Source organism: Paroedura picta, chromosome 13 (genome assembly GCF_049243985.1).
Source record: "Paroedura picta isolate Pp20150507F chromosome 13, Ppicta_v3.0, whole genome shotgun sequence".
NCBI lineage: Eukaryota > Metazoa > Chordata > Lepidosauria > Squamata > Gekkonidae > Paroedura > Paroedura picta.
In genome coordinates this window covers 8513142-8526944 of record NC_135381.1, presented here as the reverse complement: position 1 = coordinate 8526944, position 13803 = coordinate 8513142, and the positions used below count along the sequence as shown (strand labels likewise).

The window sequence follows — 13803 nt, the reverse complement described above, 5'->3', positions numbered from 1 at the left end:
CCTCTCCCACATGCAGCCAGCTGGGCGACCTCTCGGAGCTATCCCAGCCCCATCGAGCTCAGCAGGGTGTCTGTTGTGGGGAGTGGAAGCCGCTTTGAGATGTCTTCGGGCTGCGAAAAGCGGGGTATACAGCCCAACTCTTCTTCTGAACTCTGGTTAACTAGGCGGCTCCGAGAGCCAGCGTGGGGTAGCCGCGGTTAAAGAGCAGCCGACTCGAATCTGGAGAACCGGGCTCGATTCCCGACTCCTCCTCCACCTGCAGCCAGTTTGGGTGACTTGGGGCCAGTCCCAGTTCTCTCAGAGTTCGCTCAGACCCACCTGCCTGACAGGGTGTCTGTTGTGGGGAGAGGAAAGGGAAGGCAATTGTAAGCCACTCTGGGACTCCGGTAAGGAAAAGTGGGGCATAACTCCCTGCCCGCAGGGCTTTTTCTTTCGGCCTACTGAGACAAACTCTCCAGCCGTGCAGCCCAGAGGCCCCCTACTCCCGCTTTGCACCCGCCCCCGTGCTGGCAGAGGTGACCTTGGGGAGAGATTTCACCAAGCCTCGTGGCTTGTGGCGGAGCTGTCTGCAGAGGAGGCCGCAAAGCGCCCAGCAGATCCTCCCCTCGTAACCGTCAGCTCAGCTCAGCTCGGTTGGGCTTGCAATTTCATGGAAGCTGCATAGAAGCTGCCCGTCGAGGGTGCTTCACGGGAAGAAAGTCCCAGGGAGGGAATTCGCTCGGCTTTACTTCCAAGGAGACCTTGTGAATTGGGAGCCGGGAGGAGGTGCGCTGAGCAGCCAGGGAAGCCGGAGGACGGAGTCTCCTCTGATGGCAAGCGCGGACTGCCGCTCCCTAGCGCTGCGTTTTTTTCTTTGCAAAGTTTGAATCCCCTGAGTGGCACCCAAGACCAACACAACTTTATTCCCGGGATAAGCTTTCCTGCGCGTGCACTCTGTGCACGCGCAGGAAAGCTTGTCCCTGGAATAAAAAAATGTTCTTCTGCGCATGCACCCTTTCGAGCCTGGTGGCACCGTTCGGGGCTCTTCCGCAGACGCTTGCCCCTGGACCCAAATTTTGTTCTGCTGCTTCAGGCCAACATGGGCCAACCCCCACCCGAATGCATTTCTGCATATGGTGCATCAGGCTGCCTTTCCCACGGCCACTCCAGGCGGATAACACAATAAATCAAAAGACGATTAACAGGAGGGGACGCCCGGGGAACAGCGCCCTGGGGCTCGGCAGGCAGAAATCTGCAAAAGTGCAGAAATGTAAAACAACAAATGGCTCTGCAGTACAGCCGGCAGGGGTAGTCAAACCTGTGGTCCTCCAGATGTCCATGGACGCAAGCGGGCGCCCGTGAGGTTTACCGGAGGCATTTGTTGGTGTTGGTGTGCGTTTAGGCTGGGCTCAGCTTAGCTCGGAGGAGCCCCGAGGGAAAGCCGCTTTGTCCCTGCACTCGCAGCCCCCCTCCTCGAACCCAAAAGAGTCCGCCTTAAGCAGCTGCGCAGCGCCATCCTAAAGCCAGCGGGCAATCAAGCCCGGGGGATTCGCGCCGTGAAATGCGTCTCGCGAGCCCGTTCTGATCCTCTTGATTCGAGGACCCCCCTTCCAAGCGCCTAGGGCCGTGCGGGGCCACCACGAGCCTCTGTCCTCTCCTCTCCGTGGGTTCTGCAGCGCCCAGAAGAGAAGCCCTAGGGGTAGTCAAACTGCGGCCCTCCAGATGTCCATGGACTACAATTCCCATGAGCCCCTGCCAGCGTTCGCTGGCAGGGGCTCATGGGAATTGTAGTCCATGGACATCTGGAGGGTCCCAGTTTGACTACCCCTGCAGACTTTCCCGCAAATTGGTTGGCTGCATCCGCCGAACATCCCCCCTCCCAGCTGTTCTGGGCCCGGTCTGCAAGCGCATGTTGGGGTATGTGTGTGTGGATAAAATAGCAAGCAATGTATTTTTTTTTTTTTTACTGAAGTTGGAGGGATCACATTTGAAAGCTTCCTCGGGTAGCAAACGTCTTCTTTCGCCCCCACCCATCGGGCCCATTCTCCCCGGGCCACCCCCTTTCTTGCAGGGAGTTATGAGTAGCAACCCCTCCCCTCTTCCCCCATAAGTATTCATCCTCCGCCTTTCTCCTCGCTGGGGCTCAAGGCGGATTACCCAGTCCAGAGCCTTAAGATCTGGCTTGCAGAGCTGTGGAAGCCGCCAGAGATCCAAGCCAGCGGGGAAGGGGTTAAGGCGACCCATTAGGGTGCAAAAGAGCCACAGCAAGGACGCATCCTTAGGAGCCGACTTCGAACAACAAGCAGCAGCGCATAAAGGCAGGGGGAGAGGCGACAGTCCGTCCCTTTGTCCCTCCAAGCTTCTTTTGGAAGGAGACTGTCAGGGCGGGCTCCCAGGTTCTGGGTCCTGCAGGCCTTCCCCGCCAGGCCCGCCTTCGGCAAGCCCGCTGCAGCGCCCTGGCAGCGCCGGGAGTCGAGCCAATGGATTTCAGGAGGACTGAAACCGGCTTAAGGCCAAAGATTTACGGCGCAACTGGCTCGCAGGCGTCGGCGGGCAGTAAATCTCCCGGGTTCCGTTTGGGACTTACTCCCGAGTAAAGGACGGGATGCTTCGCATGCCTGCCTCGCCAGGAACTCCCCTCCTGTTATCTCCTTAAACCCTGGAGGCGGAAGAGCCCCACAGAAAACAAAGCCCAACCCGAATAAAGAGCTGAGAATTTTTTTTAACCGGCAGCCTGGAGACCGCAAGTGAGGGGCAGGAAGCAAATCATATTATTATTATTATTATTATTATTATTATTATTATTATTATTGCTGCTGCTGCTGCTGCTGCTACTACTACTAGTAGTAGTAGTGATAGTGGTGGTAGTGGTAGTGGTAATATTAGTATTATTACTATTGCTATTAGTAGTAGTATTGTTATCATTGTTAGTATTGTTGTTATCATAATCGTCAATAATAATCACGATAAATTATTTTGTATCCCTCCCATTATTAGTATTATTATTAATAATGTTATTAATATTTTGATATTATGATTATTATTAATAATAATAATCTCTTAGGCATGGTCCACACGTGCAATGAGAATGCAGATGAAGCCACAGTTTGAAGTGTGGGGAAACAATTAATGGGAACAGGAAACCCACAGATCTTGTAAACACCCTCCTCCCTCTTGTTCACTGCGTTGTTTTCCTGTTTGCGGAGAGATCTGGGCACATGTGCTCCTCCAGCGTCTCCCCCTGCCCCCCCCCAAAAACCCAGTGACTAATGTGACTAATATCCACTTTGCCGTTTGCTGCCACAGGTCTCAGCCACTCGTGATCTCAAGGCCAGACTGCCCGGCCAAAGAGCGCATCTTGATCTTAGTCTTGGCGCATCTTAATCCCAGGAAGAGACATTTGTGGGCTTTGTTTAGATGCTGCCTTCGTTTCCAGCATCTCCAGGGAAACAGACCAGGCAGGAGGGGACGGGAAAGACCTTCTGCCTGAGAAGGGGGTGTTTTGCTCACCTTCTGCTCTGTGCTATTCCCTTTCCCCTCCTTTCCAGGCGCATGTTCCCCACTTTCCAGGTGAAGATCTTCGGGATGGACCCCATGGCCGACTACATGCTCCTGATGGACTTTGTTCCAGTGGACGACAAGCGATACCGGTAAGCGCGCCTCCAGATGGAAAACGAAAAAAAATCCCTTCACCCTAGTTAAACGGGAACAGGTTCGCACCCCAAAGAGAGAGAGAGTGTGCATTCACAAACGGGCATTCCTGAGTGATAGTCCCATTGAATAAAATGGGATTTACTTCTGAGTAGACTTGCTTGCCGAAGGTTGCCCTCACTGTCTTACCTGCAAGGTCTTGGTTGACCGGATTTGAGGGACTTTCCATTGGCGGGAAATGGCAATTTGGCGGAACTCAAAATCACCAAAATTCCCATTTCAGGCTTGGATAAAATTTTTGTTGGTCTTAAAGGTGCCCTTGAGCTCTAAATTTGTTCCTCGAATTCAAAGGGAATTGGATCTCCGATTTTCTACACCAATGTGAAAAACGCTACTTGCTTGTTGGTTTGCTGTTCAAGGCATGTTTTTGTCTCTACTCTCTTCAGCTTCTTGTTTTGGGTTCTGCTAAGAGCAAAGAAAGAACCAGCTGCAGAGTTTCCCAAATTCAGATAAACAGGCAATTCAGGCAAGGGGGTTGACATTAGGGGGTTGATCTGCATTTGCACTTTAAAGACAAAAATGAGCCTGCTTGTATGCAGAGAAATTCCAACCCCGACTATAAGTATTTCATTTATTTACTTCTTGCTTTTACCTCGTTCCCCTCTCCTTCATTCTAGACCCCCCTCCCCAGATTGTGAAGGTAGGTCTCAGGGGGTGCGATGGATAGAAAGGGGATATCCCTTTAAGGATATCAGAAGAGCCCTGCTGGACCAGTGGCCCATCTAGTCCAGCATTCAGAAGCTGGCCAACCAGTTCCTCTGCAGGGCCTGATGCTGGTAGGGGCTGATGGGAATTGTAGTCCATGGAGAGCCGCATAGAGGCTGAGGCCTTCATAAGAACGTCAGAAGAGCCCTGCTAGATCAGACCAGCATTCTTTATAGCTCAGCATGCTGTCTCACACAGTGGCCAAAGCAATTCCTCTGGAGGGCCAACAACAGGGCAGGGCGGCTGAGGCCTTCCTCTGATATTTTGCATCTGGAATTCAGAGGCTTAGTTCTTCTGAACATGGAGGTTCTCCTCAGCCACCATGGCTGGTAATCACTGATAAACTAATCCTCCACAAATCTATCTAACCCCCCTGTTAAGTCTATTTATTCCCATGGCTATAGCTACATCCTCTGGCAGGGAGTTCCACATTTGAATCACTTTGTGTCAAGTGGTATTTCCCTTTGTCCCTCCAGTTCCGAGTTGGACATTATGTCCAGTACACCAGGCTTGCTGCAGACAGGACAGTGACAATTAACATAAACCAATCAGTACCATGAATTCCCTGCCATCATAAGGGAGCCTAATAAATTGAGGCAATTCTCAAAAAAATGCTTTCCTCTTAAAAATGCTCTCCAGGCACTCTCAGCAGCAAGACTAGCCCCTAACTTTTTGACCACTGAGAAACATCTGAAACATCCCTCAGGCTTCAAGAAATCACAGAAAATGTGCGATTGTGCAGAATATGGTTGGGAAGCAGAGCTGTGGACACGCCCACCTGGGGCCCCTCCCCTTCCCACCCCCTCCAGGCCTATCACTGGCCATTTGGGGAGGTGGGTGGGCAGACTGACATGACCATATATGGTCATATCACCTGATAAAAGTGTAAAACGTTTAAAACTATCTATCTATCTATCTATCTATCTATCTATCTATCTATCTATCTATCTATCTATCTATCTATCTATCTATCTATCTATCTATCTATCTATCTATCTATCTATCTATCTATCTATCTATCTATCTATCTATCTATCTATCTATCTATCTATCTATCTATCTATCTATCTATCTATCTATCTATCTATCTATCTATCTATCTATCTATCTATCTATCTATCTATCTATCTATCTATCTATCTATCTATCTATCTATCTATCTAATTAATTAAACCCCACCCATTCAGGAAACCCTTCCAGGGCCATCAACAAACCCGGGGGTTTCAGGAGCCCCTCGTTGAGACAGCCTGCCCTAAAAGGCACGGATAAAACCCCAGCCCTCCAACCCCAGCAGGCTCCTCTGATGCACAGTCCAATCCATCCCCAGCAGCGAACCCCCACCCCAAAGAACGACATTCATGGCCGTGGGGTGTGGCGAAGGTCTCTGGCTTAGGGCAGAAGGCGGCCCAGAGGCTGTGACGGCTAAATACGGAGGCTCTATATTCAGAGGCATTATTGACTCCGGAGAAGCAGCTGCCCGGGACGATCAAGGACAGGTGTCCGTCATCTTCCACCCACGCGGGCTTTGCCAGATGGGTCTGGGGACTGGAGCAGCCAAGGCGCTTGCCAACCATCGTGCGACCCCCCCTCCCCTTCCCTAGGCCACAACTGGGACTGCAAGAGGAGCATAGGTACCCTAGCCACTTTCTCTGGTGGCTTTCAGCTCCCCCCCTCCTCCTGGTCAATCCTCTGAGAAATTTCTTGCTTTCTGGGGGAAGGGGGGAGGGCACAAGGGGAGCAGGAGGAGGGTTCCTGGGTGCCTACTCGGAAGTAAGGTTCCGAGAACAGAGTGCCAGGAAGTTTTGTCCAAGGGATAAGCTATTGTGCGCATGCACCTTTCTCCAGAGATGGAACAAAGTGTTAGCAGGGTAATCAAGTCATAGCTATGCACACGCTGTATTTTAGGGTTAGGAGAAAAAAAGGTTTTATTAAGGAACAACCATATTTTGATAGTGCGGAGGAGAGATAGAGATTGCCTGTCTACTTGGCTGCCCAGCAGAGAGAGAATGAGAGAGAAGTTTCCAAGAAGAAGCAGGAAATTGCCCCTAAGAGTAGCAATCTAGAGACAAATAAGAAAGACACTTAACAGGAGAGGAAGGTCCTCACCACACTGAACTATCCAATGGTCTTCTTGCTGCCTCCTTCAGGCTCTTCTACTCTTAGAATCACAGAATCATAGAGTTGGAAGGGGCCATAGAGGCCATCTAGTCCAACCCCCTCTTGTGAGCCTCTTGTGGCGCAGAGTGGTAAGGCAGCCGTCTGAAAGCTTTGCCCATGAGGCTGGGAGTTCAATCCCAGCAGCCGGCTCAAGGTTGACTCAGCCTTCCATCCTTCCGAGGTCGGTAAAATGAGTACCCAGCTTGCTGCTGGGGGGTAAACGGTAATGACTGGGGAAGGCACTGGCAAACCACCCCGTATTGAGTCTGCCGTGAAAACGCTGGAGGGCGTCACCCCAAGGGTCAGACATGACTCGGTGCTTGCACAGGGGATACCTTTACCTTACCTTTACCTTAGTCCAACCCCCTGCTCAACGCAGGATCAGCCCTAAGCATCCTAAAGCATCCAAGAAAAGTGTATAGCATTGTACACTTCTCTTTGTACACCAGACATTGCCCATTCCAACACAGAGTTTGAGTCTAGGGGCCCTTTGGAAGACCACTGAAGTTCTGTTCACAGGTAGAAGCAGACGGAGCTCCAAATTGAAATTTTGTTGGGCTTCAAGGTACCCCCCCCCCCGGATTCGAACTCCGTTCTGTCTCTGGAGAAAGGTCCAGGATGGCACACCAGAATAAGACTTGGTTGGTCTTCAAACTTTGCAAGCCCCACAGCAGAACGTACTCCTCCCAGGTAAATGCGCACAGGATCGCTGTCCTATCTGGCTGTCCTGTCATCTGGGTTTGGACGGTTACGTTTGCACCTGTCTAGGAAGTTTTAATTTGCAACGTTTTTTGCATGCGATCTCGCAAGGAGCAGCGAGGCCACAAGAGAAAGAGAGGCTGGGAGCTTCTCCCCCCCTCTTCCCCCAGGGTCCTCTGACTCAGAGCTGGTGCTTGCAGTTTGCCATCTGACCCCAGGCGGGGTGAGTGGGGTTTTCCAATCATCTGCTTCTTTCTCTCTCTCTCTCTCTCTCTCTCTCTCTTTCTCTTTTTGCTGTGAGGCATCTGCAATTTGTAACCGATTAGACCCAATTTTGTAGTTGGTTAAAAAATAATAAATCTGTCTCACAGCAGTCTCCTGAAGATTTTGTGCAGAAGGCGGTTCCTTAATTTCCCCAATAATAGTCCTGCGGTGTTCACAGTCCTCAGAGGTGCTTCCAGCATTCCCAGTCAGGAGCGCCGCTGGTCCCCTGGGACTTCCTTGAAAGTCAGGAATGGGCTGGAAATTCTCACTTGGAAATGGACAGGGTCAGGGGCTTAAAGAAGAAGAAGAGTTGTTTTTTATACCTCGCTTTTCGCTGCCTCAAGGAGGCTCAAAGCGGCTTGCCGTCGCTGAGAGAGTTCCAAGAGAACAGCTCTAAGAGGACTGTGACTAGCCCAAGGTCACCCAGCTGGCTGCATGTGGAGGAGGAGTGGGGAATCGGTCCAGGATGGCCACTCTCTAACCACTATACCACACACTGACTTAAGGCCGAGATCAGTTCTCCTGGAGGAAATGGGAGGTTGGATTTTATGGCCTTGTAACCCACAGAGCTCCCTGCCGTCTGCAGTTTCCATCCCCGAATCTTCAGGAGTTTCACAGCTTGGATCTGGCAACCTGCCCCCCCCCCCCCTTGCTGGAAACAAGAAAGGACCCTGCTGCCCTAGATCAAGAAGCAAACTGGAATAATCAACTCAGGCACCTGGGGACTTTTTACACCGTGGTCCACAGTTACATCAATGGCCTTGGTGCTTTCACACGCACCCTAAGAGACGTTTTGCTTTTAATGCATTTTGCAACTGGATTTTGCTGTATGAAATGGCAAGCCCCTCTTGCAGACGGTTGCTGGAGAGGAGTGAAGTGCATTATTTAGCCTGCCTGAAAGCACCAGACAGTTTGCCAGTCTCTAGGAGAAGATCTGGGCTTTGGCCTCTGAGAAAGCCCAGGAAGGAGCAAGAAATCCGTCCTGCAAAGAGCCATTCCTCTGCTGAAAGAGATTTGCTCTCCTGCTGAGCCCCCTTACGGGCACCAAGATGACCTACAGGGATCGCCGCCTGGGCTTGCAAGCATGTCAGTGCTTTCTGAATCCCCAAAGGGCTTTCCCCTGCCCTGAAAAGACAGCCCCCTTTCAGTCTGAACTGGTCGAGGGGCACGCCTTGCCGTCAGCAATCCCCCCAGGGGGTCAACTCATAAACCATCTGATATCTCGGCTGCTGCAGCCCTAGCTTGCATCTCTCTCTGGAAATCAGACCTCCCGGGGAGTTTTTTCTCAAGAAGAGCTGTTTTTTGTACCCTGTATATAATACTCAAAGGAGTCTCAAAGCTGCTTACAATCACCTTCCCTTCCTCTTCCTGCGAGATAGGTGGGGCTGAGAGAGCTCTGACAGGACTGCTCTGCGAGAACTGCACTATCCGGACTGGGACTGGCCCAAGGTCACCCAGCTGGCTGCACGTGGAGGAGCAGGGGAATCAAATCCAACTTGCCGGATTAGAAGCTCCCACTCCTAAGGGTTGCACCAAGCAAAAGAGCTTTTTTATACCCCACTTTACACAACCCAAAGGAGTCTCAAACCATCTTACAATCCCTTTCCCTTCCTCTCTCCACAACAGCCCCCCTTTGAGGCAGGTGGGGCTGAGAGAGCTCTAAAGAGAACTTCCCTGCGAGAACAGCTCCACCAGGACTGGGACTGGCCCAAGGTCAACCAGCTGACTGCACGTGGAGGAGGAGTGAAGAATCAAAGCCCGTTCTCCAGATTAGAGGCCGTCTCTCTGCAGCCACCACACCTTGCTGATGTTTTATTGCAACCCCCTTTCTCTCTGCACTCTCCCCAAAGGCAGGGACTCGGCCCAGCTCTGCTATCTCTCCCCCACTCCAAAGCCCCCTTGCAGTGAGGCGCTTTGACTTCTTAACACCTCCGCGTTTAAAAGGGCCAGTGAAAGACGCATTATGCCCTCCGCTGGGCAGATCCAAGACGCCTGGAAAGCCCCAGTGCCTACGAATCGTGATGCCGAAGATGTAAATATTTAGACAGATCTCCAGCTTCCCAGGGCGTTTCAGAAATGTTTGCTTGTCAAAGGAAACGGGATATATAACATCCAGTTGAGTGTCTCTCTCTCTTTCTGCCAGCCACCCACCCACCCCCTTCTTCTTTCCTTTGTGTTTCTGCTCAAGAACCGATGCTGTACGGTTTGTTCCCACTGAGCAACGGGGCTGGCTTTTAAATAAACACGCCGAGCGGGAGAGGTCTCTGAGTCTGTGCTCTTGAATCAATATGTACTTTGAAAGGATGAACTGGGAGGGGGGGGGAGGCTGGAAAATGCTCTCCTGGGCCTTGGGGCTCTGCCCCATACCAGCACACCCCTGGGCAGAGATTCCTCCAGACTCAGGTTGCATGCAGAAGACAAGATCCGTGCTCGGAATGGGGCTGTAGTTTCTTATTGTGCTCCAGGATTTACGGAATGACCTGGGGAAATGACAAAAATTGAGTCCAAGAGCACCTTGAAGACCAACAAGACTTATTCAAGGCGTGAACTTTCGAGGGCAGGCGCTCTTCCTTAGACTAAATGAAACAAGGATCATAAGCGTACAGATAGAAGGCAAAAGTAAATCAGCAGCAAATTAGTAAAATGTGTCATAATATTCACATAATATTCATGGCCTTCTTATGCCACAGTGTTGTTTATCTGACATCCTGTCCCCTCCGTAGTATTCATTCATTCATTCATTCATTCATTCATTCATTCATTCATTCATTCATTCATTCTGTCCCCAAATTAACCTATTAAATTTTAATATCCAGTTATATTTATATTTGGGGAGGATTTGCCTTGACAGATATTTGAATGTTTTATATGCCGTTTAGGGATATGCTGATATTTATGACATGGATTTATATACCTCCTCTCATGGACTAGCTGCCTCGGGGCTAAACGTACAACAGCAATAAAAAGAACAGTGGTCATCCTTAAGAAGACCATTAAAAGCCTCTAAGAATTTAAGCCGTCCATTAGGCAGCTATCAGCACCGATACAAAAAAGATGGTCAAGTTTTCGGTAAAACGTTCAAAAAGCTGGAAGGTTTCGTGGCTTTATTGGAGAAGACTCTTTTGCAATGGTTGCTTTTGGCTGTTTGCTGCTGAGACAAATCCATTTTTCAGATATTAGACACTATGTGGTCTACGATTCTGCCCGGCTCCCTGAAATTTTAGGCTACCCTCCCCAGCTGTGGGGAGAAAACATGTTTCAACTCCTAAAGCTGTGTGTGTGTGTGTGTGTGGGGGGGGGCTGAAATGATTCCAGGGCCACAGAATTTCCCTTTCATCTCTCTTCCGATTTAGAGCTGTTTTTTAAAAAAATGCCTTGCTGTTCGCTACCCAAAGGAGTCCCAAAGCGACAGGACAGGTCAGCTCCAAGAGAACAGTGAAGAGGCCAAGGGTCACCCAGCTGGCTGCATGTGGAGGAGCAGGGAATCCAACCCGGCTCTCCAGATTAGAGGCCACCAATCTATGCCACGATTCCACACTGGCTCTTTTAAACAATAATATAATATGGTACTAGCTGCAAATCACCTTCTCTTTTAAAATACTTTTTAAATACCTTTAAATAGCTGTAGTTCATGGACATCTGGGGAGCACGCACTACATGCACTCTAACGCACTACAGAAATACCAACCAGAGCCATGTCAGCTTCTTATGCTAGGTGAATTATATGCATTTCGGAATACGCCTTTAGTAGGAGTGGTCAAACCATGGCTCTCCAGATGTCCATGGACTACAATGACCATGAGCCCCTGCCAGCACGCTGGCAGGGGCTCATAGTCATTATAGTCCATGGACATCTGGAGAACCACAGTTTGGCCACCCCTGGCCTATACAATCCCTGATTTGTGTTGGGGAAACAACCACTGGGTCCCGAGCTACAGAATGTTAAGACACATCGAAAGGATTGACACTGCAGGCTTAACTCAGCCCTGGCTTTTCTCTCCGCACAGATACGCGTTTCACAGCTCTTCCTGGCTGGTAGCTGGCAAGGCCGACCCTGCGACTCCGGGGAGAGTCCACTACCACCCGGATTCCCCTGCCCGGGGCGCTCAGTGGATGAAACAGATCGTCTCCTTTGACAAACTGAAGCTGACGAACAATTTACTGGATGACAACGGACACGTAAGTGTTACGAGGGGGAGGCAGAAGACCCCAGGGGGACGGCTTGGTCAGTGAAACAGCAGATGAATTTCAGTGTGGTGGGACAGTGGAGCTAGGCCTTCCTGCGGGTGGGCTGCTAAGCCTCAGCAAATGACTCAGGGAGTTAGCCCAGGGCTGTAGGGTTCACATCTGGGACAGATGTGTGGCCTCCGAAAGCCTGAGACTTTCTAAAGGGCTACAAGCAAAAGGCCACAACAGCTACCGCAGAGCATATCTATTGGATCTCTGCCACATTGCGTTCTGGAGCTCTTATATCCATACAATATCCCTAGGAAGTAAGCAATTGATGTGTCTTTTAAAAACGACTTTAAAAAATAATAATAATTTTTATTGGGGTGTATTTTGCTGTTTTAAGCTTGTCATTTTGACCATGCATGACTACGGCTGTTATCTTATCGATAGTTCTTTGGAAACAATTCTCCCCGAAATTACCAGGGCTTAACTTCCATGAATACACAGGGCATTTGTCTTCCAAGAATATGAGGACAACTTGGTATGTCTTCCCTAAAATTTTACAACAGTGACTTTCGGAGACCATTTAACGGATGGGAAACTGAGACGGCAAGGCACTCTCTTGGGTATGGTCTGTAAGACCAGTTTTCAGTCCAGGTCATCAATTCATAAGGTTGCCATAGGTGGGGAGCCACTTGCTGGCATTTGAATACACAACACACAACCATTTCCCACAGGAGAAGCAAGCATGTATTTTACCTCCTGCTGAAATCAGAACTGAAACACTGGTACTAGGTCTTATCCCACTCATGTCAAATAATGCGCTTTCAATGTGCTTTGGCAGCTGAATTTTCCAGTGCGGAACAGGAAAATTAGCTTTTAAAGTGTATTAAAAGTGCATTATCCAACGTGTGCCAGAATGAGCATAGATTGCATGCTTAGCTGAAGGGTCTACGTCAAAAGGTAATCGAAACGTAGCTAGGAGAGACCACTTGTCTTAAATAATCTCTTATCAGATACAAAAAAGTTACTGGAATTTATTCTCTCAAATGAAGAGAGTATTATTATTATGATCATTATTAACATTTTTAAACCACTCTTCCGAGACCGGTTCAGGGCAGTAACATAATTATAAATCAGAACAATAAAACATTAAACATTTATAATAAAACCCAATTGATGATCAAAATATCAATAAACAGCAAGATCATTATCGGCCAAAATTTATCACTGCCAGTAAATTCATCCCAGGCAAGATATTACTGAAGCGGGGAGAGGGTGCACTCAAACAATCAGAGAAGCCCAAAGATTTTATTTTGACACCTAAAAATTTAAGTTTTATAGCGGGAGGGCTTCCCCCCCTCTCAATTGATCAATTCAAATAATTTGTCCCACACTTGGCCACTTTCATGCATTTCTCCTCCAATCCAGCTCTTTTCAATGACAACAGTATGCCCTGAAATCATTCCTACCCCCGATCTCAATGATTCCCCTCCCAACCTTGCCCCTCGTAGCCTCCCACCCTGACCCGGAGCATTTGATATCCGGGGTACGGGTGCGGGGCCCTCCCCTCCTCGCTCAACATGCTGTCTCTGTGTCGTCGAATGAATCCATTATGATCTCCCTTGCTCGTTTTATCATTCAGATCATTTTGAACTCCATGCACAGATACCAGCCTCGTTTCCACGTGGTCTACGTGGACCCTCGGAAAGACAGCGAGAAGTACGCCGAGGAGAACTTTAAGACCTTTGTCTTTGAGGAGACCCGCTTCACCGCCGTGACGGCCTACCAGAACCACCGAGTGAGTATCTGGAATTCATTACCGAGACACAAACCTTCCAGTACTTCATTTATCAAAAAAAAAGAAAGAAAGAAATGGTCCCCCCTCACCCCACTTCCAGCCACATGATGGATGGGGAGGTGGAGAAGGGAAGGCAGGAAGGATAGATTGTTCAGAGCAGTCAATCAAGTTGGGGGGGGCTGTAGTGGGGAGGGGATAAAAACAACAACCTCAGAACCAAACACCTTCAAAGGTCGTCTAGTCCCGCTTTGTGATCAGACTAAACAGATGAGATGAAACGTGGTTTAAATAAATGGAGGCATGCCATTTTTGGAATT

General features: G+C 49.5%; 1 protein-coding gene across 3 annotated transcripts in view; it reads left to right on the top strand.

Annotated features, from left to right (window-relative positions):
• TBX1 (T-box transcription factor 1) overlaps window positions 1-13803 on the top strand; it is a 58862-nt gene that overhangs the window by 27865 nt on the left and 17194 nt on the right. For all 3 annotated transcript variants that reach the window (XM_077307964.1, XM_077307965.1, XM_077307966.1), the window contains 3 exons: window positions 3528-3629; window positions 11523-11694; window positions 13331-13486. In XM_077307964.1, coding sequence (XP_077164079.1) covers window positions 3528-3629; window positions 11523-11694; window positions 13331-13486 — 430 coding nt within the window. The remainder of the gene's footprint in view (window positions 1-3527; window positions 3630-11522; window positions 11695-13330; window positions 13487-13803) is intronic.